This window comes from Stenella coeruleoalba (genome assembly GCF_951394435.1).
Source record: "Stenella coeruleoalba genome assembly, chromosome: 15".
In the NCBI taxonomy this organism is placed as follows: domain Eukaryota; kingdom Metazoa; phylum Chordata; class Mammalia; order Artiodactyla; family Delphinidae; genus Stenella; species Stenella coeruleoalba.
In genome coordinates, this window is record NC_137161.1 from 58,415,352 (window position 1) to 58,439,252 (window position 23,901).

Genomic DNA, 23,901 nt, shown 5'->3' on the forward strand with positions numbered 1-23,901 from the left:
ATGCCATGAAATTTCCTGCATTTAGAGTGAGACGTTTTCTCAATCAGGCAGTCACTTGGTTGTTGCTGCTGCTTAACTGGTTTCTAGGGTTCTCACAAAGCTACTTTGGTCCATGTATTGTTCTATATTCAGTGTTTCCATGGAGGACTGAGGATTTGTAGATTTGTAGATTCCTAGCCTGCCACCTGTTGATGTCACTCTCCTGTCTTCCCCTGGATTTTGATCCAGATATTTCCAATACCCCATTTTCTCTATCTTGTTTAACATTATTAGATATCCCACCAGAAGGACTGTTTTGAATTACCTAGTTTAAATTGCCTACTTTAGTACACTGTTCTTAAATACCATCCTTGGGTTCCAGAGATTGCTTCCAATTGGTTAAGATGTTTTCTTACGTCTCAACATATTTTTGAATTTCACTAACATATTAGTAACATCTACGTTCAAGTTTGCAGTTGGGCTTCTAACTTTCCTCTTGTATTGTCCTTGGGTTTTTGTCTCCCATAAGATAACACTAACTTCATTAAAATGAGGTAGGAAGAGGAAGGTTTCCTTTTTATACTCTGGAACAGTTATAGTAAATTATTACAACTTGCCTATAAAACTGTGACTCTGATGTTTTATATTTAATTTTAAAGCCTTTTTATTTTAAAATAATTATAGAATTGCAGGTAGTTCAAAGATAGTACAGAGTGTCCTGTATATATTTCATCCCATTTCCCCCAATGGTTAAATCTTCCATAATTATAGTACAATATCAAAACCCAGACATTGACATTGGTAGAATGTGTGTGTGTATAGTTCTATGACATTTTGTCACAGGTGTGGATTCATGTAACCACTACCACCATCAAAATACAGAACTGTTCCATCACCACAAACATCTCCCTTTTCCACCCTGTTGTAGTCACACCCACTCCTCCTCCCAGTAGCTGCTACTACTAGCTGTTCTTCTGCGAGGTTCATGAATAATTGCTCTGTTATCAGGGGGTCCACTGCCGTTGTTTGTTGCAGTCGCCAACTTCTGTGTCTATGTAGTGGGACTTCAGTGTCTATGTAGTGGGACTTCAGCTGTGGGAATCATGCACGACCTTGGTTTCAGGTGTGCCCAGGGGTTCCCAGACCTTGTAGGGCGTGTACATTCACACCCCTTAACAGCAAGTCTGTGGTTCTGAGTTTTCAGCAGCTGACTTCATAGCTGCCTGACCTCCCCGAGCTCTCGTCTCCTGTGCTGTATGTCACAGGGCTCACTGGACCTGGGGTGGAAGGTGGAGGTTGTGGCCCTCTTTTTCTCTTTCTTAATAAGTACTCCTTCACACATACTTTGCTTTGACTCTTAGCTCACTGTACAACAACTGAGTACCTGTCCTCTCGGCGGAAGCTAAGAGAAAAGAATTGGTTTTCCCTCTGGGATGGAAGGCAGAGGTCAACCTTCCGCCCCCAGGCAGGGGTCAGACTGCTTACCGCACTGTGGAGGAGGGTCCAGGGGCACGAAGCCCCGGGCACACAGGTGGATGTAGGCGGCCGCCAGGTTGCAGGCAGGTTGGCGCTCCTGGGTGCCACAGGTGTCCTGGACACATAGGCTGAGGAAGGGTGTGGGGTCCACCTGAAATCCAGCACCCATAGTCAGTGTCCTTGCCCACCACACCCTGGGGAGCAGCACAGAGGAGGGCTATAGGCTAGATCAGGGCAAGGGCCTTCTCTGTCCTGCAGTCCACCTGCTGAGTGGCCTCTGCAGCTGCACACTCACCACCCCGAAGCAGTTCCCCAGGCTGGAGCGGGGGTCCTGGAAGAAGGCCCGGCAGGTGAGGCTCTGTACCGGGCATGCCAGCCGAGTCTTCTCCATGGCCCTGCAGTCACCACCCACCTGGGGAGACGAACCCAAGACTCAGGCTCCTGCCTGGACCTCCTTTCTCCAGGCAGCTCCACTGGGGGCTGCAGCCCCAGGAGGGAACCACCACCCCCTCAGGTCCACGGCCAATCCACACAGAGGCTTCCCTCTCCGGGGCGCGCCCGGGTCACACCTGTTCCCCTCTCCATCCACAGCCACAGCGTCCTAGTGATGACGCCCGGCCCTGAGGGAGGGAGGGCTGGCTAGCCAGCTCACCTGCCAGGCGGAGGTGACCTCCTCCAGGCTGCTGGCCACCGTGCCGTCCGGCAGCATCAGCTCATTGCTTGCCTCGTTGTCGTTGGTGCCCAGAAGGCCAGCGGACAGGCCTGTGGGGCAGGAAAGGCTGTGAGAGCCTGCTGGCCAGGGTTGCCGGGGGGCATGGCCAGACCCTGCACCCTCCACGCCTGACCCCCCAACACCGGTCCTGGCTCTGAAACTTCACCAGAGGGAGAGGAGAAAAAGGACTGAGAAAAGCGTTTGTTCCCTCCCCCATCCACCAGCCCCATCCCGAGTGGTCGGGATGCAAGCTCTTTACAAGTGTTCCTGGGGCTGCCCAACCAGACCAAGGGGAGCGGCACGCCCCAGAGAAGGGGGCAGAACGTGGGCTCAGAGCTCTGGGCTCCAAGCCTGGCCCTGATGTTCGTGGCTGGAGGAGTGGGGGGGCCCGTAAATTAGCCTGGGTCATGTCACGTGTCCCAGGGGACAGCAGCGGGAGGATCACGTGAGAAGGAGCAGGCCGTGCGCACTACAGAGCCTGAAACGGGGCAGCGGCCAACCAGCGGGGCTGCAGCCAGAGTTGCGCTGCCGCTGGAGTAGGGGCTGTCCCAGTGCTGGACGTGATCAAAGCCGGGAGAGATGGCCTTTGACCCTCTTCCAGTTCTGAGCTGTTTGGGCTGTTCTGATACCCGCTCGGGTTGTCAGCCCCGAGGAGCAGCAGAGGCCCAAGAGTGTCCCCGGGCCTCCTGCCCACAGCCTCCCAAGGACTCGGAGTGCTGCCCACTGGGATCGGTCAATCTCAGCCCTGGAAGCTGGCCGCACTGGCTCAGAGGCCGCCAGTGGGGGCCCAGACCCACCATGCTGCCAGACGCTGAGAGTCAGGCTGCAGAGGCTGGCGTGGAGGTCACAGAGCACAGAGACACCGTCCTCACTGGTCAGCTCGATCCTGGGGACGTTGCTCCTCCTGGTCTTGGCGGGAGGCAGATCCAGGTCCAGACAGCTCTCCCCAGGCAGGGAAGAGTTGTACAGCCTGTAGGTCTGTGGGCCAGACAGGGGCTGAGCAGGACAGGTGACAGTCTCCACAGGGCACAGGTGTGTGGACGTGACAGGAGGCAGGAAAGTGTCTGGGCGATGTGCCCACCCCCCCCCCCCCACTCTTGCAGGCTCACCTTCAGGCTGGGGTAGAGGATGAGGGTGGTGTGGTTCAACTCCACAGTCAGGGACGTGAGCCCCGAGCCCGCCCGGTTTAGCGTCAGCGAGAATGTGTCGTGAGCGAAGTCCTTGGCCAGCAGCAGGCTGCTGCAGCGGGCACTGATGCCCCACACCTGGCCGTCGAAGGTCACCACATGCCTGGTGCCGGCCACCACAGCGTGGTCTGCAGAGAAGAGGCCGGATGCAGGGGCAGTGGGGCCCGCTGTGCCCGGGACCTGAGCCCACGGGGCAGCCCAGCCTGTCCAGAGCTGCTCCCTGGCCCATGTTCTCATGGGCAGCCCACGTGGGAAGTGGGGTCTGTCCCCAAGAACCTCTGGCTTCAAGATGACTTGAGCTCTAGGGGTCCCCTCAGGTGAATGAGGTGTGATGCACGCTCCAACACTGACGAACCTCAGAAACTTTACGCTGAGTGAAAAGCCCGTTATAAAAGGGCACGTGTTACGTGACTCCATTCATACGCGGTGTCCAGAACAGGCAAATCCACAGAGACAGAAAGGAGACTGGGGGTATAGCTGAGGGACGGGGACACAGAGCTAAGGGATGCAGGGTGTCTTTTTGGGGTGATGAAGGTTCTGTGATGGACGCGCACTAGCCACTGAATCAGACACTTTAAATGGGCAACCTGCAGCCTCCCAAGGCACCAGAAATAAAACCAAAAATAAACAGATGGGACCGAACCAAGCTTACAAGCTTTTGCACAACAAAGGAAATCACAAACGAAAAGACAAGCTACAGAATGGGAGAAAATATTTGCAAACGATGAGACCAACTAGGGCTTAATTTCCAAAATATGCAAACAATTCATACAGCTCAATATTAAAAAAACAACCCAATCGAAAAATGGGCAGAAGACATAAATAAACATTTCTCTAAAGAAGACGTACAAATAGCCAATAGGCATGTGAAAAGATGCTCAACATCGCTAATTATTAGAGAAATGCAAATCAAAACTGCAGTGAGGTACCACTTCACACTGGTCAGAATGGCCATCATTAAATGTCTACAAATAACAAATGCTGGAGAGGATGTGGAGAAAAGGGAACCCTCCTACGCTGTTGGTGGGAATGTGAATTGGTACAGCCACTACAGAGAACAGTATGGAGCTTCCTTAAAAAACTAATAACAGAACTACCATATGACCCAGCAATCCCACTCCTGGGCATATATCCAGACAAAACTCTAAATCAAAAAGATACATGCACCGCTATGTTCACAGCAGCATTATTCGCAATAGCTAAGACATGGAAACAACCTAAATTGACTGATGAATGGATAAAGATGTGGTACATATATACAATGGGATACTACTCAGCCATAAAAAAGAATGAAACGATGCCAGGTGCAGCAACATGGATGCAACTAGAGATTATCATATCACTTGTATGTGGAATCTAAAATATGACACAGGGACTTCCCTGGCAGTTCAGTGGTTAAGACTCTGCACTTCCAATGCAGGGGATGTGGGTTTGATCCCTGGTCAGGGAACTAAGATCGTACATGCCATGGGGCAACTAAGCCCATGCCCTGCAACTACTGAGCCCTTGCACCACAACTAGACAGCCTGTGTGCCGCAACTACTGAGCCCGTGTGCTCCGGAGCCCACGTGCCACAACTAGAGAGAAGCCTGTGCGCTGCAAGGAAAGATCCTGCATGCCACAACTAAGACCCAATGAAGCCAAATAAATATTTTTGTAAAAAAGAAACAACAGAATGCCCCCACAGAAGTCAAATGTCTTCATTAAAAAAAAAAAAAAGTACGGCCAAAGGCTCCATCCAACAGGAGGGAGGTGCCGCGTGGGCCCAGCCCTCTTCACGGTGGGCAGGAGGGGGCCCGAGAGAGGGTAGTTCGGACCCCCTGAGCCAGCGCTGCTGCGAAGCAGAGGCTTGCGTGGGGGTCGGGTAAGAGAAGCCCCACCCGTCAAACACACGCCCAGGCCAGGTGCCCGGCAGCTGCTGGCCCGTGCCAGCCCACGATGGCCTCACGAGGAGGGCACTAGGAGCCCCTTGTCAGGTGTCAGAGCTGAAGGTCACAGGCCAGTCCCAGGTCGCACACATGGAACCCAAAGACCAGGCTGTTTCCAGTCGCCACGCTGCCTAGCAGACAAGTACCCCCAGACTCTGGGGGGGCTCCCACCTGCCCAAGCCTCCGTGTTCCCACCTGTGAGATCACAAGACCCGATGCTACACACCAGTCCTTGCCAAGCTTTCCCACTGACTTGAGACCCTGCTGGGCACCAAAGGCACACACGTTACCACACCGGTGAGCCACGTTGCCCCCTCCAGGTGACAGAGAGGTGAGGAGACTCACCAGATCGCACTCAGGGCAGCGGATGCAAACTCCAGGGGCTCCAAGCCCCCAGGGCCCCCAGAGCTGCGTCTGGTCCCAGCACTGCCTGTGGCTCCGGGCCTTGCCTGACGGACAGTCTGGACTCAATTAGTGGCCTTGCGGCTGCAACTGGAGGTCTGCCTGGTGCTTCTCCTGCAGAGTCTGCCTGGAGGGAGTTGGCCCTGGCCCTCAGTCCCTCGCCACGCCTCCGCGCTGGGTTCCAGGCTCAGGCTTTTACTTTCTGGACAAAAGCCTGGATCTGCAGCCCAACCCTCATCCTGTTTGACGTTGGGAAGCCCAGTAACCTCTGGAATCAGCCTGGGATCAGATGGGCCCAGCACTACAATGCTAAGGCTTCCCTGTACTACTAGGGGATGGTCCCACTGTCTATCTGGCCCTGCCAGGTCCTGCTGCCACGTTCCAAAGGGTAGAGGGGTCCCGGGGAGGAGGGCGGCGTAGAACTCACATCCAGAGGGGGCCCCCAGCAGACGGTGTTTGAGCCGGTGGTACTCGGCCAGCACGCTGGTCCCATACAGCTCTCGGAGTGGCCGCAGCAGCTTCTCCTCCACCAGGTGGCTGGTCACCCGGGCCACGTCCAGGGGCTCGTCCCCTGCAGGCAGCATCGGCAGTGTCACCACCACTGAGTGGTCCCTGGAGGGAGCACAGAGGAGCTGGGAGACCCCAGCACAAGTCGTGCCTGTCGGAGCCTCACTTTCCGCGGCCGCAGGATGGCCATGTAAGGGTCCGGCGCAAGCTGACCTCCACGGAACGTCAGCCTCTTAGGGAGGGCACAGGCTTTGTTTGTGAGGTGGAGGCTGGGGGTAGAAATGACTGTCCTATTTTAAGGACGCAGGCATCTGATCTCCTGCCAGGGGCCTGAACGTATGTGCCTTGGCGGGGCCTCCGGCCTGTGTGGGGAAGGGGCTCCTCAGGCCTGTCCCTGAAGCTGGCTCTGCTGCTCCTTCAGGGCCAGTGACGCCTCCAAACCTCCAAATCGCTCTACGGCCCAGGCCTCAGAAAGCTGCCTCAGTGGGGTGTCCTGATGGCGTCTCAAACTCAGCAGGTCGGAAAGAGCTCCGGACACCCACTCCCACCACAGCAGGCTGAGCAACGGCCCCAAAGACGCCCAGGTTCCTGGAACCTATGACTGTGTTACCTTAGGAGGCCAAAGGGACGCTGCAGGTGTGACTACACTAAAGATTTTGAGACAGATTTCCAGGTGGCCAATGGAATCACAATGGACCTTATAAGAGAGGCAGGAGGGTCAGAGAGAAGACATAAGGACAACAGTCAGAGGGGAGAAGATGCTGCCCTGTTGGCTTTGAAGATGGAGGTGGGGGCCACGAGCCGAGGCAAGCAGGCAGCCTGCAGGGGCTGGGAAGGGAAGGGCTATGCCCTGAGCCTCTCGGAGGAACCTGACATTCATTTTGAATTTCTGACCTCCAGAACTACACGAGAACACGGCTGTGTCGCTTAAGCCACTGAACTTGTGGTCATTTGCTGTGGTAGCCACAGGAAACCAACAGAGCTCCAAGCTGCTCCCTGCACACCAGTCATCCCCATCACTCCGTAGATAGACCCTCCATCCTTCCAGTCATCAAAGCCAAGACCCTGGGGGTCATCCCTGGCTCTTCTCTTTCACCACCTACATCCGATCTGTCAACCAATCCTACAGGCTTGTCCTTACAACACCCGGAACCTGACTGCCTCGCACCCCCTCCGCGGCTGCCACTGCTTGGCGCAGCTACTCTCCCATCTCGCCTGGACCATCCTAAACTGGGCTCCCTGCTTCTATCCCCCTCCCTGCCCCCAGTCTTTATTCTCAACACTGGGGCCAGAGGAATCTTTTTAGATGAAAGGTAGCTCATGTCCTTCCTCAGCTCAAAATCTCCTGTGTGTTCCCATTTCAGAGTAAGAGACAAAGGCCCCAGGCTGCCCGGAACCCGTTACCCGCCCCCCTGCCACCCCCCGCGACTCCTCCACTCTCCACTCCAGCCCCCTGGCTTCCTTCAGATTCCTCAAGCAGGAAGTGCACTCCCACCCCTGGGCCTTTGCACCAGCTGTGCCCTCCGCCTGGAACGCGCTTCCCATGATGTGCACCCGGCTCACTCCCTCACCCTTCAAGCCCTTGCGCAAATGCTACCTTCTCACTGAAACCAACCACAGCCTCACTCTTTATAATGCCCCCATCGGGGACTTCTCTGGCGGTCCAGTGGTTAAGACTCTGCGCTTCCACTGCAGGGGGCACGGGTTGGATTCCTAGTTGGGGAACTAAGATCCCACGTGCCCCCCAGCCAAAATAAACAAAAAGATTTAAAAAATAAAAATAAAATGCCCCCATCAACCCACATGTCCTGCCTTTTTTTTTCTGTAGCACTTGGTACCTAACATTCTAGCTCAGAGGTCGGTAGACTGTGGTCCGTGGCCGAATCCAACCTGTGCCCTTTGGAATGGCCGGCAAGCTAAGAATGGCTTTTACTGTTTAAAGGATCCTTAACAAAAACAAAAAACGAAGGCTACGTGAGAGACCATCGGGCTACAAATCCTGAACACATCACTCTCTGGCCCTTTATAGGAAGGCCTGCCGCCCCTGAGGGTAGATAACCTGGTCATTGTGTTCAGGGACCGTCTCCCTGCTCAGCCATGGCCCTCGTGAGGGCCAGGATCTATCCCACTCGCCGCTGTGTCTGCAAACCTAAAACAGCGCCTGCTCAAAGACAGTGCTCATAAAATATCCGCGGAATGAAGAATAAGCCTCAGTTTCCTTATCTGTAAAATGGGCTGAAAATGTCTCTATGGAAGGGCTGTCGGGAGCAGATGAGACGGAGGGTGTGCCTGGCGTGGGGCAGGACCGCAGAGGGGACAAGTTACCTGGCTGAGAAGCTGTACAGGTCCAGCAAGGGTTTGCAGAGCCGCCTCAGTGCCTGTGAGAACACAGCTTCAGCCCAAGACAGCATCTGGTGGGTGGCCTGGAGCAGGTGGGGGCAGTGAGAGCCGTCAGGGCCATCCCTGCCCGCAGGGCCGCCTCCCTCCCCCTCGCCCCACCTCACCAGCTCCAGGGCGCCCCTCGTGGCCTCCAGCACCGCCGCGATGGGCCCGGACCCCCAGGTTCCCGGCGTCCCGGACACCCAGGCCTGCAGCCGCTGCACGGCCTCCTCGGCCCGCTCCTGCCACACCTTGTCCAGGGGCTGCACTGTCACCTCCAAGTAGGCATCCTTCAGCGTGGCCAGGGGCCCTGCAAAGGCAGCCACCACCCACCGTGAGGCCTCCCGGTCCTGGTGGCAGGTGAGATGCCGCTACCCGCATCCCAGGCCCACAAAGGAAAACCAGCCCCCCGACAACCCGGGCCTCCAGGAAGGAAATAGGACCTGTGACCTGGAATGAGGTGGTGGCACTAGAGACTGGAAAAGAGTTAGCCCGGCAGGCCTGAGACTGCCCAACTGCAAGGCCTGTTCACAGGGTCAGCCCTGGCTGGATTCTGGGGGGTGCCCACCATTCCCAGACCTGATAAGAGGGCCTCACTGTGCCTGGATTGCACGAACAATGTGGTTTACATTGAACACCCCCTTTCCTTCTGCGAGTCTGGAATGTTGGTCTGTGCCAGGCAGAGGCTCCTACGTGACCAGCCCCCAGTGAGAAACCTGGGCGCAGGGTCTCTGACGAGCTCCCCTGGCAGACAGCGTTTGACACGTGTTGTCACAATTCAAAGCTGGGGGAGTGGAGGGCGTCCTGTGTGCCCCCACTGGGAGAGGAGTCTGGAAGCTCGTGCTTGGTCTCCCTAGAACCTCCCCTGCACCTGTCCCTCTGCCACCTGGCTCTGTATCCTGTCCTTGTAGCAAATCATAGCCGTGGGTGCAACTAGGTCCTGAGAGCTGTGAGTCCTAGTGAATCACGAGGCTGGGGGTGGCCCTGGGATTCTGACAAAGGGACACAAGCAGGGGTGAGAGTACATTTAATAGCCTGTCTGGCCCGAGCATTGGCCAGTCAGAGGGACGGCCGCCCTGGTGCTGGGCAGGGTCCTGGGGCTCCCTGCTGGGCCAGCTGTCAGCCCTGGTGCTCCTGGGAGAGGCTGGGGGGGGGGTCCCAGCACCGCCAGGAGGGCGCTCGGGACAGCAGCCTTCACGACCCGCACGGTCTCACTGGTGCGTATCACAGAACCGGAAATAGGCCCTAGAATCTACGGCAGTGGGCCTAATAGAAGTAAGGCTCTATACCCAAGAGAAATCAGGCGGCGACCGAAGAAACTTGGGCAGCAGTCCCAGAAGAGATAAGGCAGCAGGCATGAGGGCTATGAGCTTGGAGACTGACAAGAATGGACACTGTTCCAAAAGTCTGAAGGCTCTAGATCCATGAGAAATAAGGCAGAGGGTCTAAAGGAAGTTGGGCTGCAGGCCTGCCAGAAATCAGGCGGCCTTTCTGGTTGAACCAGTAGCCCAGGCCGAGCGTGAGGGGCCTGGGGTCGGGGGCCCTGGGATCAGGTGTGGATCTGGGTGCACGGTCACGCCCTGACTCCTGCACTCACGTTCCAGCTCATCCCGCAGCTGCTCCAGCCCTGCCTGCAGCCTCTCCAGGTAGAGCGGCACGCGGTGTGTCAGCCCCTGCCTGGCCCGGCTCTGGTCCCACAGCGCGGCCACCGCCCGGCCGCTCTCCCGCACGGCCCCCAGCCCCGCCTGGCACAGCTGCAGAAGGGGGCCTGCCACGCCATCCAGGGCACCCGCCGGCTGCACCTGGGCAGGGGAACGGGGGCACAGAAAGCTCCAGAAGACCCTCATGTCCATGAGGGAGGCCCGGGACGAGCCAGAGGGGTGACCTCCCACAGCCTCACGCTCCCTCCCGTTCTCCAAGGGTGCCCCCGACATCACAGTGCACTCTACCCACCAGGCGCTGGAACCTTCTCACGTAGGCGTCCAAGCCATGGATCTTCTCCTCCAGCCGGGCTTGCACCTGGGACCCAAGAGCAGCCACCCTGGACTGCAGACACAGAGGGACAGGCTGGGCCTCACGGGAACGAAGTGGACAGAATGCTCTCGGTGCCGGCAGCAACGCCCAAGGACGTGCTGGCCACACTACGGGCTGTCTGCCTCTGGTTTCCTTGGTACTCCTGGACTTAGGGATCCTGGTCCTGTGGCCTCTGCCCGGGCAGGGTGGGGGTGGGGGGTAGGAATAACACCCCTCCCCCCAGCCCTTGGCCCTCTCACCTCCACGTGGCCCAGCAGGGTCCCCTGGCAGCCGTGTGCAGCCAAGCAGAGGCTCTGGTTGGCGGCCTGCAGGGTCAGGCGTCCCAGGGGCTGGATGGGCTGCCCGCTGTCCTGGAGCAGGGCCTCCACCTCTGCAGTCCGCCTGTGGGCACATGCCCGCAGCACCACACTCTCCTCTTGGCTCCCTGGGGCCAGGAAGGGACCCGCCGTTGTACCCAGGACTCGTCCATCTGCCTCCCAGCTGCCCACTCCTCCCGCTCTCCACAGCCTTCTGTAGCTCCCCACTGCCCACAGGCAGAGTCTCAAAGGCCCAAGGATTTGAGGGCCTTGAACTGAACTGCCTAAATCAACCTCCAAACCCCTGAAGCCTGGTTTCTGCCCCATCCCCCAGCCCACACCCACCTCTGGTCCAGACTTACCCAGCCTCTCCTGGCACCACAGGTGACCACAGGAAGCTCATCATCACCTCCAAGCTGGGGGTACCACCAAGTCCTACCAGGGTTTCCTCTGACTTCGAGCTCTCAGCACCCCAATCTCTGTCCACTCTTGGGCCAAGCTGGGGCCTTGGCCAGGCCGCTGAGCCACACCAGTACCTCCACTCACCTTCCTTGTGGGCCACCGAGGCCTGGAAGCAGTTCGGGGCCCGGGACACCAACAGCCTCACTTTCTCGTCCCCGTCGTCCACATTTCCCTCCAGCTGGACCAAGCTTCGAGAAGCTGAGGTGGAGACCCGACCCAGCAGGCCAAACTGCTGAGCCTTGGGGCCGCGGAGCTGGGAGGCGAAGGGCAGAGGCCTGAGTGCAGCCTGGCCTCTGGCCTCTGGCCCCTGTTGGCCCCAGGCCCAGGGAGAGGTGGCTGAGGAGGGTGAGGTTGAACCTGCAGGGAAAAGGCAATGCCCGCCCGCCTCCACATCTTCAGGGGCACTGGGTCCCCCCACCTTACACCCCTGCCACAGGGCTCAGAATCCTACCAACTGCAGAAAATGCTTATTAAAATCCATATCCAGGGACCTAACCGAACACAGCGCACAGCATCCAAGTAGCTTAAAAATTCCTGCTGCCGAGGCCTCACCCCGGAGATTCGGACTTAACTGATTGGGGGAGGGGCTGGGCACTGGCATTTTTACGTTCCCAGTGCCCAGGTGTCTCCACCTGCAGGCCAGGTTTTCCATGTTTGCATGAGAACCACTGCAAATGTCTCCGCAAGTTCAAGGAAGACATCGTGGGTGGCACCTGCCATAAAGGCCGGCACTGAGCATTCATCCCAGCCCTTGCAGCCACCAGCCTTGAGGGAAGGGGACACAAGACAGGAGGGTTTCGAATGGGGTGGGGCAAAGGCAGGAAAAGCCTCAGAGGCCTTAAGAGAAGGAACCCTAGGGAGACCTTGCAGGGGGGAGGCCAATGGGCTGATTAAGAAGCCGTTGTAGGGGAGGGGAGCCACCTCTGGCCTGAATTCAGCTGCTCTGTATTCTAGTCCAGATATTGCAGCTAACAAGCTGTGCAGCCTTGAGTAAGTGTGTTACCCTCTCTGGGCCTCAGGTTCAAAATCTATAAGATCAGATATAGAATGGTGGTTCTCAAAATTTATCAGGAATCAGTGTGTGTGTGTGTGTGTGTGTGTGTGTGTGTGTGTGTGTGTGTGTGTGTGTGTGTGTGTGTGTGTGTGTGTGTGTGTGTGTGTGTGTGTGTGTGTGTGTGTGTGTGTGTGTAGGAGGTGTGTTATGGGCTTATATTCCTCAAAAAGATCTGTTCAAGTTCTAACCCTTGGTACCTGTAAATGTGATGTTATTTGGAAATAGGTTCTTTGTAGATGAAATAAAATTATGACGACGTCATACTGGGTTAGGGTAAGCTCTAAATCCAATAACTGGTGTCCTTATAAGAAGGCCATGTGAAGACAGAGACAGACTGGAATAATGCAGTCACAGCCAAGGAACGCCTGGGTTGCTGGCAGCCCCCAGAAGCTGGAAGAGGTGAGGAAGGATTCTTTCCTGGAGCTTCTGGAGGGAGCGTAACCCTGCTGACACCTTGATTTTAGATTTCTAACCTCCAGAACTGTGAAAGAAGAAATTTCTGTCGTGCTAAACCACTGAGTTGGGGCTAATTTGTTACAGCAGCCCTAGGAATCCAATTCAGGGTGCTCACTGAACATGCAGCTTCCTAAGTGGGTGGGAGGGGTGGAGCCCAGGAATCCTTAGGGGATTTCACAGTGCATGAGGTGAGCCTGAGGCAGGGTGTCCTGCAGACCACAGCTGAGGTGTCCGTCCTAGTCACTGTCACTGAGTGGCGAGCGCCCCAGCAGCCGGGGTGAGCGCCTGACCTCCCGAATCTGTCCCTCTTCTCCACCGGGTTGGTGTAGAGACCAAACAAGGCTGTGAAAGGCCTCTCTCCACACCACGGACCCCAAAATGGGGCAAGCAGAGAGGGGGTGGGCAAGGGAGAAGCGGTTAGAACCAGCTGCGCACATGCTCGGGATGGAAGCAGGAGGACCAGCCACTCCCTGGCCGCCCCCCGCGGGCTGGGCCCCACGGGGCTCACTCCCAGTCCTCCGATTCTGGGGAAGTGAGCCTTGGGGCACCCGGATTACAGGTGCGGGAGTGGCTGGGGGCCTGGCTGGCAAACGGGGAAACGAGAGCCAGCCTTGGCGAAACTCAGAAAGGAAAACTCTTTTGAAACTGCCACTGCCCCTGGGCTCGGAAACAGGAGCTGAGTGAGCTCCTGACACAGAAATGCCTCATCCTGTATTGGATGTGGAAGGAAAATCCCATCTCATGAGCACCTACTGTGTGCCCGTGCTGTGCAAACTCTGTTTCTTTTCCTCCCAATTCTGCAAAGGACATGGGATTTGTTCCCATTTGACAGAGAAGACTGAGGCTTGAAGAGGGAAAGTCACAAGGTCAAGGTCACCCAGCCAGGGAGACACAGAGATGGGTGGATGACAGCACTTGTGGAGCACCTCCTGTATGCCCGTGCTGTGTGGGGGGAGGGGAGGGGTGCCCAGAACCCCACTGACCACCCTGTGAAATATACCTGATCCCCACTTACAGATGAGGAAATGGGGCTCAAAGAGGTCCCTTCCCAATAGCCCTTGGCCAGGTGGGAGCAGAGCAGGTGTTGAACCTGGCTCTGCCCCCTTCTACCTCCCTGGGCTGCTGGGAGGTGGAAGGGGTAGGAGAAGACTCGGCCAATAATAGCTAATAATAATAGCAGCTAATACTTACTTAGTGGCTGCTTTGTATCAGGCACTATTCTAAGCAATCTATACATAGTAACATACTTAATCCCTGCAATGTTAATGCCATGGGAGATAGTGTAGGTGCAATGATTATCCGCCACTTTACAGGCGAAGGAACTGAGGCACAGAGGGGCGAAGTACGTTGCTAGCCAGGAAGAGGTTGGGCTGGGATTCAAACCCTGGGAGTCCAGCCACTGCCTCTCGGTTATAGGAAGGGCTGATGTTGGGGCAGCAGAGGAGCTGCTCAGGGCGGGGGGCCAGCCACAGGGGGTCCCACCTACAGTTAAGCTCAGGTCCCCACTAGGGTGCCAGTCTGCAGTTCTAATACTGGCCACTAGATGGCAGGGCCACCCAGGCAGTGGTGGTCCACTGGGCAGAGAGAGACAGAGGGACATCAGAGTATCCTGCCCATGGGGTGGGCAGCCCCGACCCAGCCACCTTACCTCTAGCTCCCCGGAGAAGTCAGGCATCCGGGGCCTGCTGTGGTTGCGGAGGGTCAGGCTGAGGTGCAGGCTGTGGTCTGGGTCTGGGGCGAGGCCCAGCTGGCATTTGGAGTGTAGCAGAAGCCCACCGCTGCCCAAGGTGTGCTCCCCGGAGACCGAGAGGGCCTGGAACGAAAGGGTGGGGTGTCAGTGGTCAGGGAGGTGCAGGAGCACAGCTTCCTCTCCCTATGCCCTGGTCCAGGCTACTAGCCCTCATGCCAGGACTGTCACAATAGCCTATCAGGTCTCCCAGCCTCCATTCCTGCCCCAGCCCACAGCCCCTCCTCCACTTGGCAGCCAGGCTAAGTTTTAAAAAAATGCAAATCAGACACTGCCCCCCGGCTCAAAGCCTCTGCCTTCCCATTGCGCTTAGAGGAGAAGCCGGTCTCCTTGGCGGGTCCTATGGGTCTGCGTTATCTTCCTAACCTCGCCCTCTCGCTCTCTCTATAAGGGCCACCCTGTGTTCCTCGAACACTCTAAGCATGCTCCTGCCACAGGGCCTTTGCACTGGCTGTTCCCGCTGCAGTTTGCATTCGTCAGCAAGGCCCCCTGCAGTCCCCTGTCCACTCTCCCTGCTTCATTCCTTCACAGCATTCACCACACCTGACTGCATATCGTGCACCTTGTCTGTGTTTTCTTCTTCTACCCACTGGACTGTGAGCTTCAGGAGGGCAGGCACCTCGTCTGTCCCTTTCACCGTCCTTGCCCCTGCACCTAGAACAGAGCCTGGCAGAGGTAAGACTTACAAATGCTTTCTGAATGGATGAACAGATTGGGGGTTGGCAAACTGTGGCTCATGGGCCAAAGCTGGCTCACTGCCTCTCCTTGTAGATAGATTTTTATTGGGAATGGCCACACTCATTCATTTACATGTCATCTGTGGTGGCTTTCATGACACAATGCCAGAGTTGCAACAGAGACCATATGGTCTGCAAGACTTAAAATACTTACCATCTGGCTCTTTACAGAAAACGTTTGACCCCTGGGATGTGGGGAATGGGAGGATGGAGGGATGAATGGATGGAGGGATGGGAGGGAGGATGGGAGGGTGGGTAGATGGATGGATGGATGTTTGGATGGTTGAGAAGATGGGTGGGTGGGTGGGTGGAAGGAAGGGTGGAAAGAATGCAGGAAAGACCAATCAACCAGCTAACAAACTCGGGGGAATGTTGGGGGCATAGGGGCCCCAACACCTCCCCCTAACAATAATCACGAAAGCAGCAGCTTTTGTTTATGCGTTGAGCACTCTCCCAGTGTCACATCTTAAATTTCACAATCACCCTACATGCTGGAACCAACTGCATCTTCCATCCTTCAGATGAAGCACTGGATGTTCAGAGAGGAGAGAGCCCTGCCCAGGGTCGCCCAGTGGCATGTTCAGAGCTGTGATGATGGCATCCAGCTCCCTCACTCACACCCCTGACCTGGGCGGGCACCCTCCTCTCTCCTCACCACCAGGGTCCCTGGGCCTTTCCCTGGGACAGACTCACCCTGGGCAGGTGGCAGAGCCCCAGATGCAGGGAATGGCGCAGCCAGTGGGCATAGTCAGTCTCCATGACTCCCTGGAAACTCTGCGTGGCGCAGGAGGCCGTGAGGACACGCTCCAGTGTGGCCTCTGCACGGATTTTGTCCGGGCGGGATGGCTGGTGCCTCTGGAAGGAGAAGGCACCGTGGGATGGGGGTTCGTCCCAGAAGAGAGAGTGCCCATGGCCAGCGGCAGTCAGGAGACCCTCACAAGAGGAGGGAGATGCCAGAAATGCCACCATCAGAGCCCTGGTCAGCCCCCACAGCAGCCGTTTACACTCTGAGCAGGACTTCTGTTGGGAGACTGAGGGGGACTGGGCCTAAGGAGACCCAGAAGGGGCAAGGGGACTTCCAGGGCTAGCTGTCCCTGTCTCTCCAAAGCCCATCAGGAGCCCCAGGCAGGCGGTGCTGCTGGAGAGACCTTGACCCTGACACCTCTGGAAACCTGACCTCCCGACCTCCCCCCACCCCTCCCCAGAAGCCCACTGGCGTCACCAGCTACTTCCCTGTCTGCTCCCCAAGTGCTTGCCTCATGCTGGGCGCCTTGCTTTCCTTACCTCCCAGAGCTCTCACTACACTCCAGTCAGGGAAGGATTACTGCACCCATTTCACAGATGAGAAAACCAAGGTTCACAGTGGAGAAATGAGTTGCCCGGATCCACAGCACAACTAGCACTTACACCCAGGACCCTAGGGCCCCAGAGCCAGGTACTTCCTGAAGCAGGTGGGGACCCCCAACCCCCCAGGCCTCACCTCATATGTCAGGTTCTGCTGCACCCGGCGTCCGTCCCAGGACAGATCGAGCCACTCGCTGAACACGGCTGGGGTCTGTGTTAAGGCCCCACAGGCCCTGAGGGCGCCCAGGCCCCAGGTGTCCTGGAGCTGAAGAGGATGGAGGACGTGACTGGGGGGAGGGAGGGCAACACAGGGCTCAGAGTTAGCGAAAGGCCTGTGCCTGATGAGCAGGGCAGCCAGTGCCTACCTGCCCCGGGGAGGTGGCCACGCAACCATCCCAGGAGGTGCTGTGCGCCAAGGACCTGTCGGCCCAGGTGAGCTGCAAAGTCGCAGGCTGCCCTCCATTCCAGGCAAGCTGTACCTGCAAGGGGATGGGGCCAGTGGCGGGCGGAGGAGAGAGGTGGGGAGTGGAGACGGTGCCTCCTCTTGCGCTCGTGTTCGTAAGAGCTTAGAGCCACGCTCAGGCTGGGAGGCCAGAGGCGTTCAGATGGAAAACTCCTCATTCTCAACACCCAGACTCATCATTCCCAAAGACAGAATGAAATCTGCGTCCCTCACTGGGGTTCGTGGGGCTGCTGTGGACTCACATCACCCCACAAGTTCATATGTTGAAGCCCTAATCCCCAATGTGACAGCATCAGGAGGTGGGGCCGTTGGGAGGTGATTAGGGTTAGATGAGGTTTGGGGCGGGGGGGTCATGATGGAATGAGTGTCTTTGTAAGAAGGACCCCAGAGAGCTCTCTCCCCGACACGTAAGGACACAGTGAGCTGGCTGCAGGCCAGGAAGAGAGCTCTCACCAGAACCTGACAGTGCTGGCACCTTGATCTTGGACTTCTAGCCTCCAGAAGCGTGAGAAATAAATGTCTGTGGTTCAAGCCACACAGCCTGGACTATTTTGCTATGGCAGCCCGAGCCAAGAGAGGGGCCCTGCGTGCTGCCCCTCCCCTGACCTCATCTCCCCCCTCGCCTGCCCCATCGCTTCCTTGGTCCTGGTCTTAATTGCCTCTGGCTCTCCCTGAAGCACCCAGCCCGTTCCCACCTCGGGGCCTTTTCGCTTGCTGTTCCTCCTGCCTGGACTGCGCTGTTTCTCCAGCTTGTCACAGGCAGCTCCTCCCCATCCGCGGGTCCTCAGCTGACAAACCACCTCCTCCAGGAAGCCCTCGCTGTCCACCCCATCTAAAGCAGCCCCCCCCACACACTGCAATGTTTCTCTCTCTTAGCACCCTCCCTACTTTCTTTATGGTGCTTACCACAACTCTTAATTTCTTTATTCATTCATTTGCTTGAGTTTTGGTCTTTTTGCCTGTTTTGCCTGGCACACACTGGCCTACTGTCTTCCATTTCACAGAAGAAAAAAACTGAGGCTTAGGGAGGTGCTGTCAGCTGCCCAAGGCCTCCCAGTCAGATGCAGAGTCCAGCTGCCCTGCTCAAACCCCTGCAGTGACTGACTGAACAAACGGACACTTCAGTGATGAATTGGACATGCATGTAACTGTTTCTCCCACTAAAATGTGAGCTTTATCAATGCAGACACTGTGTCTGCACCTCAACACTGCCTGGCACACAGTAGGTGCTTAATAAGGTACCGATGAAGGAATGAAGGAATGAATGAAGGTCCCTTTGGGGTTCCAAGCTTCAGGAATCTGTGATTCCAGAGATGTCCTTGTCTCTGATGAACAAGTGGGATCCTCCTCCCCCACATGTGGTCCCAGATGCCCCACCCATGGGCTCAGCCACGCAGCTCACCAACCCCCAAGACTCCTACACCCAGGGCCCCTCAGATGCTCCCTGCTCACCTGCTGGCTCTGCCTGCCACCCCTGCTCTCAGCAAGGCCACTGGCCTCAGCCCGCCACCAGGAGAGGCTGAAGGGGTGAGCCAGGGCCAGGTGGGCGGCCAGCTCGTCCTTTCCCAGACGAAGAGAGGAGGACAGCACCACCTGGGGAGGGGACAGGCTGAGGGCGAGGGCTCCCCCAGAGAGGCCAACCCCCTCCCCACCACCCAGTGCAGGCAACCTTCTTCATCAAGGTCATGGGAGTGAGGGCTGCTGGCCCAGCACTGTGGGAGGCCCTCCAAGAGCTTCAGCCCATTTTGCAGAGGAGTAAGTTGAGGCACGGAGAGAAGCAGATGGGGACAAGCATATGACAAAGATGGGACTGGGAGTGACACCTTGTGGTGGCTGGAGGCATTTCATGGGTTCAAATCCCAGCCCTGCCTTCCAGTAGCTCCATGACTCTGGGCAAGACCTCATGCCTCTCTGAGCTTCAATTTCATCTTCTAGAAATGGGGCTGATGTACCTGGCACACAAGAGGCCTGCAGTATGCGTCAGCCACTGGTCTTCCTGTCCCAGGTGGTGCTGGGACCCAGGTTTCCTCCTCCCACCCAGTGCCCTTCCGATGGTCCCTTGGGGACTGGGGCCCAGCCCTGTTGGCCCTGTAAGGCTCCTCGGGCAGGGCAGGGCCCCAAGTGCCCCACTCAGGCCACAGGGTGGGCTTCCCAGGTATCCTTCCAGCCCTGACGCCTACCTGGTTTTTGCCATCCCAGCCCACGACCAGGTCATCCTGGTGGCTGCGTCGCGAATGCTCAGAGGCAAGGCGGAGGCTGCAGTGCCGAGGCAGGGGGAGCGGCAGCGGGTGGGTGAGCTCCACTGCAGGCAGGGACACGGGGAGGGGCGGGAACATGAGCTGAGGACATTGGCTCGAGGCCGAGAGGGTATAGGGGGCCACTTTGGGGCCACACGCTCAGGTAATCTGCACAAAATTCAGAAGCTACACCCTCACTTGGTCCCCATACCACTCAGTATAGTCCCTCAGTGTCCCCGTGAGAACCCCAAATCTCTACTCCTGCAACGAGGCTTTGTACCTCCTCCATCAAGAGGTGGAATTTGTTTCCCTGGCCCTTGAACCTGGGTTGGCCTTGTGATTTGCTTGTAGAATTTGAAGTTGACACTGGCAAACCCAGCCTAGGCCTAAAGCGTCCTCAGCTCCCACTGGCTCTCTGGGATCCCTGACCAGCCACTGTGAGAACAAACCCAGGCTGGCCTGCTGGACGGTGACACCACACAGAGGAGAACCTGAATGTTTCGGTCGAGGCTGTCCCAGACCAGCTGACAGGCAGCCAGGCCCCCGAACACATTAGAAAGCCCAGCCAAGATCAGCAGCACCACCTACCCAACTTGGGGCTGACTTTGATGCGTGAGTAAGACCAGAAGAGCTGCCCAGCTGACCCACAGGCCCATGAGCAGTGATAAATGCTTATTACTATAAGTCACTGAGTTTGGGGTCATTTGTTACACAGCAATAGCTGACTGATACAGTCTCCTTCTTGTATCACTCTCAGGTCCCTTACACTCATGGTTGCCCAGGCCTCTTTGAATGACCCACACCTACCTGGCCACACCCACCTGCCCCATGATCTCATTCCACCTTGGGGTGTGACTCAGGTGGTACCTTCATAGCTGAGGCCTCACAGCAGACAGTCTCCTTGCCCTAGATTTTCTTCCTTCATCCGTTAAGGCTGAGTCCAGCTGCCCTGACCTCCTGCACCACTTGATCCCATCCTGTGAGGCCACCAACTGGTCCTGCCTTCCTAGACCCCCAGAGCAGGAGTCCACCAAGACCCCATTGCAGACAACAGCCACCATGCTGCCCTCTGAGCCCTCTGGAAGGGGTGCTGCCTGTCCCCACACAGACTCTGGGGAGCTGTGCCCAGAGACGGTGGCACCAGCTGGTTCTCAAGGCATCATCTGGTCACCAGTCCAGGGAGCACTGACCACATTTGCATGCCACATGCAGAGCCGCACCCCTCATTCCCTCCACCCCTGACCTGCTGGCTCCTATGCTCTGTAAGTACCTGGCAGGGCCCACGGACTGCTCAGCCCACCCACGGGCCCCCGAGCACGCACACGCTCACACATGCACACGAGGGCATCACACATGCACACGAGGGCATCACACACACCGCCCTGGCATGCTGAGGGTCTTCTCATTTCCTCTGCCTTGCAGGGCACATGTGTGGCAACCGTGATCATGGGGAACTCCACTGGGCCACTCAGCAAGCCGTCCCCCGGGGCCAGGGTCTGCACCGTGTCTCCCGCCTGGCAGGCCAGCAGGTCGGGCTCTGCTCTAAGGGGGCTCCTCAAACACTAACTGACAGTCTGTGTGCACAGACCCTTGGGGACAGGGTTGTTTCCTGGAGGGCCGCAGGGGTCACGGGTGCCACCATTGGGGCTGCACTCACCTCCCCTGCCAACCTTCAGTCTGTCAGCCTCAGCTCTGAAACCTCTCGGGGATGCTCAGAGTTGGCACACCTTCCACGCCCTGGCCCTACCCTCCTGTCTTAACACACTCAGGTAAAACCCCAACTCCTTGTCCGGGCCTGGGATCCTGTGTGACCTGGCTCCCCTGACCTCTCCCACCTCATCTCCCCCCTGCTCCTCCCTTCAGTCCACTCCAGTCACACTGGCCTTGCTGCTGTTGCTCCAGCCACAAAGCTTGTTCCCACCCCAGGGCCTTTGCACCTGCTGTTCCTTCTGCCTGCAATGATCTCCCCAAAGCTTCACCTTCTTGTCACTCAGGGCTCAGCTTAAACATCACCTCCTGAGACAGCCCTTCCCCGACCACCCCACCTGGAGGAGCTCCAGGCCCCCAAACCAAGCCCTGCTTGTTTTCTCAGTCCTTCTCTCTAGGAGACACCCTGACGTTATCTTGTTCAGTATGTGTCCCTGCTCACAGCCTGCCTCCCCGGAGGCGGGGACCTGGGCCATCTTATTTCCCAGTGGATCCCCAGCACCTGGAACAGCACCTGGGATAAGCAGGTGCTCAATGATGGTGCTCTGAGTGACTGGGTGAATGGGCCACCCCTGCTGCAGCCGCTGGGAGACTCACCCTGCAGGCTGAGGGTCCCGGTGGGCTTGAGGAAAGGCCCGGAGAGGCTCCCGTTGATGGCCATCTCCTGGCCGTCCCACAGCACCATGTGGTGCAGGACACGGGTGCCACGGGCTCGCTCGTATGAGGTCTGCAGGACCAGCTCCCCAGGAAGGGTGTGGAGCTGGAAGAGAAAGATGGAGCTGGGTCACAGGGGAACCCGGCCCATGTTCCCGCTGAGGGTAGGAAAGGAGAGAAGCTTTCAGAAGAGGAAACACAAGAAACAAAGTTCTAACAGTTTACTGGGCTGGGCAGATAATGTAAGGGAGGGGAGTGACGGGGTGCAAGGGGTGTGACATAGGAGACCGACGCCCCCTGTAAAGAGGACAGCCGCCTCTCAGCTCCACTTCCAAGCTGTGTGGCCTTGGGCCAGTTTCCCAACCTCTCTGGGCCTCATTTCCTTGTGTATAAAATGGGGTAAGAATAACAGTGCCAACTTCAGTGATATAATGGGTGTGATGTGCTCAGCCCAGGGCTGGACCCATGGACAATGCCATGTGGGGCTGCTGCAGTTGGTAGTAGGATTTCTCAAACATTTAGTGAGCACGTATTATGTCCTTGACCCAGTGCTGGGGGTTGGGGTACAAAGATAACCAAGACTGACCCTGGCCCTTCAGGGCCTCCAGGCTGGTGGGGAGACAGTCACAGAAACAGAAAACGGTGGGACAAGGTGACAAGAGTAGCCACGAAAGATATTAGAAGGACAAAGGAACACAAAGAAAATAAGTGGACAAAGCAGGGAAGGGCATTCTAGGCAGAAGGAACAGCCTGTGCAAAGGCTCAGCAAGGAGCACTCTCCCTGCTGGTGGGTGCCACAGGTGGAGGGTGGAGGGGACTTTTGGTGGGACGAGGGGAACTGACTCTTAAATGTCTCCAAAGCCCATCACTACTGCCCCCACCTCGGTCCAAGACATCATCATTCTGGCCCTGCTCACTGGCTTCTTCACTGTTGTCTCTGCTGTCCCCTGTAGGTCCCTCCCCACACAGCAGCCAGAGGAATCTGAAAGCACCCCTTGGATAGTGTCCTCAAAAGGCGTCCAATTTCAGAGAGAATCAAATCCAAACTCCTCCCTGTGGCCTGACATGCCCTGCATGATTGGATTCCCACTACTGCCCACCATTTCCCCCTCACTTACTCTGCTCCAGCCCAGTGGCCATTCCTCAAATATGCCAAATTCATTCCTGCCCAGGCCCTTTGCACGTCTTGTTCCCTCTGCCTGGAATGCTCTTTCACTAGATTTTCTTTTTTCTTTTCTTCTTTTTTTTAACATCTTTATTGGAGTATAATTGCTTTACAATGGTGTGTTAGTTTCTGCTGTATAACAAAGTGAATCAGCTATATGCATTCATATATCCCCATATCCCCTCCCTCTTGCTTCTCCCTCTCACCCTCCCTCTCCCACCCCTCTAGGTGGTCGCAAAGCACCGAGCTGATCTCCCTGTGCTATGTGGCTGCTTCCCACTGGCTATCTATTTTACATTTGGTAGTGTATATATGTCCATGCCACTCTCTCACTTCGTCCCAGCTTCCCCCCCGTCTCACTTCCCCCTCCCGGTGTCCTCAAGTCTATTCTCTACATCTGCGTCTTTATTCCTGTCCTGCCCCTAGGTTCATCAGTACCATTTTTTTTTCTTAGATTCCATATATATGTGTTAGCATATGGTATTTGTTTTTCTCTTTCTGACTTACTTCACTCTGTATGACAGACTCTAGGTCCATCCACCTCACTACAAATAACTCAATTTCGTTTCTTTTTATGGCTGAGTAATATTCCATTGTATATATGTGCCACATCTTCTTTGTCCATTCATCTGTTGATGGACACTTAGGTTGCTTCCATGTCCTGGCTATTGTAAATAGAGCTGCAATGAACACTGTGGTACATGACTCTTTTTGAATTATGGTTTTCTCAGGGTATATGCCAGTAGTGGGATTGCTGGGTCGTATGGTAGTTCTATTTGTAGTTTTTTAAGGAACCTCCATACTGTTCTCCATAGTGGCTGTATCAATTTACATTCCCACCAACAGTGCATGAGGGTTCCCTTTTCTCCACACCCTCTCCAGCATTTACTGTTTGTAGATTTTTTGGTGGTGGCCATTCTGACTGGTGTGAGGTGATACCTCACTGTGGTTTTGATTTGCTTTTCTCTAGTGATC

General features: G+C 56.5%; 1 protein-coding gene across 1 annotated transcript in view; it reads right to left on the bottom strand.

Annotated features, from left to right (window-relative positions):
• Positions 1–1,264: 1,264 nt before the first annotated feature.
• LOC307198494 (uncharacterized protein) overlaps positions 1,265–23,901 on the bottom strand; it is a gene marked incomplete at its 5' end in the record, with an annotated part of 144,476 nt that continues 121,839 nt past the window's right edge. Inside the window, 19 exons of the mRNA XM_079945463.1 lie at positions 1,265–1,606; positions 1,751–1,867; positions 2,108–2,217; positions 2,965–3,145; positions 3,277–3,482; positions 6,112–6,296; positions 8,517–8,614; positions 8,696–8,880; positions 10,168–10,372; positions 10,524–10,616; positions 10,844–11,028; positions 11,447–11,615; positions 14,521–14,685; positions 16,050–16,211; positions 16,837–16,965; positions 17,066–17,179; positions 18,616–18,756; positions 19,344–19,465; positions 21,705–21,867. Coding sequence (XP_079801589.1) covers positions 1,427–1,606; positions 1,751–1,867; positions 2,108–2,217; positions 2,965–3,145; positions 3,277–3,482; positions 6,112–6,296; positions 8,517–8,614; positions 8,696–8,880; positions 10,168–10,372; positions 10,524–10,616; positions 10,844–11,028; positions 11,447–11,615; positions 14,521–14,685; positions 16,050–16,211; positions 16,837–16,965; positions 17,066–17,179; positions 18,616–18,756; positions 19,344–19,465; positions 21,705–21,867 — 2,910 coding nt within the window. The 3' untranslated portion in view covers positions 1,265–1,426. The remainder of the gene's footprint in view (positions 1,607–1,750; positions 1,868–2,107; positions 2,218–2,964; positions 3,146–3,276; positions 3,483–6,111; positions 6,297–8,516; positions 8,615–8,695; positions 8,881–10,167; positions 10,373–10,523; positions 10,617–10,843; positions 11,029–11,446; positions 11,616–14,520; positions 14,686–16,049; positions 16,212–16,836; positions 16,966–17,065; positions 17,180–18,615; positions 18,757–19,343; positions 19,466–21,704; positions 21,868–23,901) is intronic.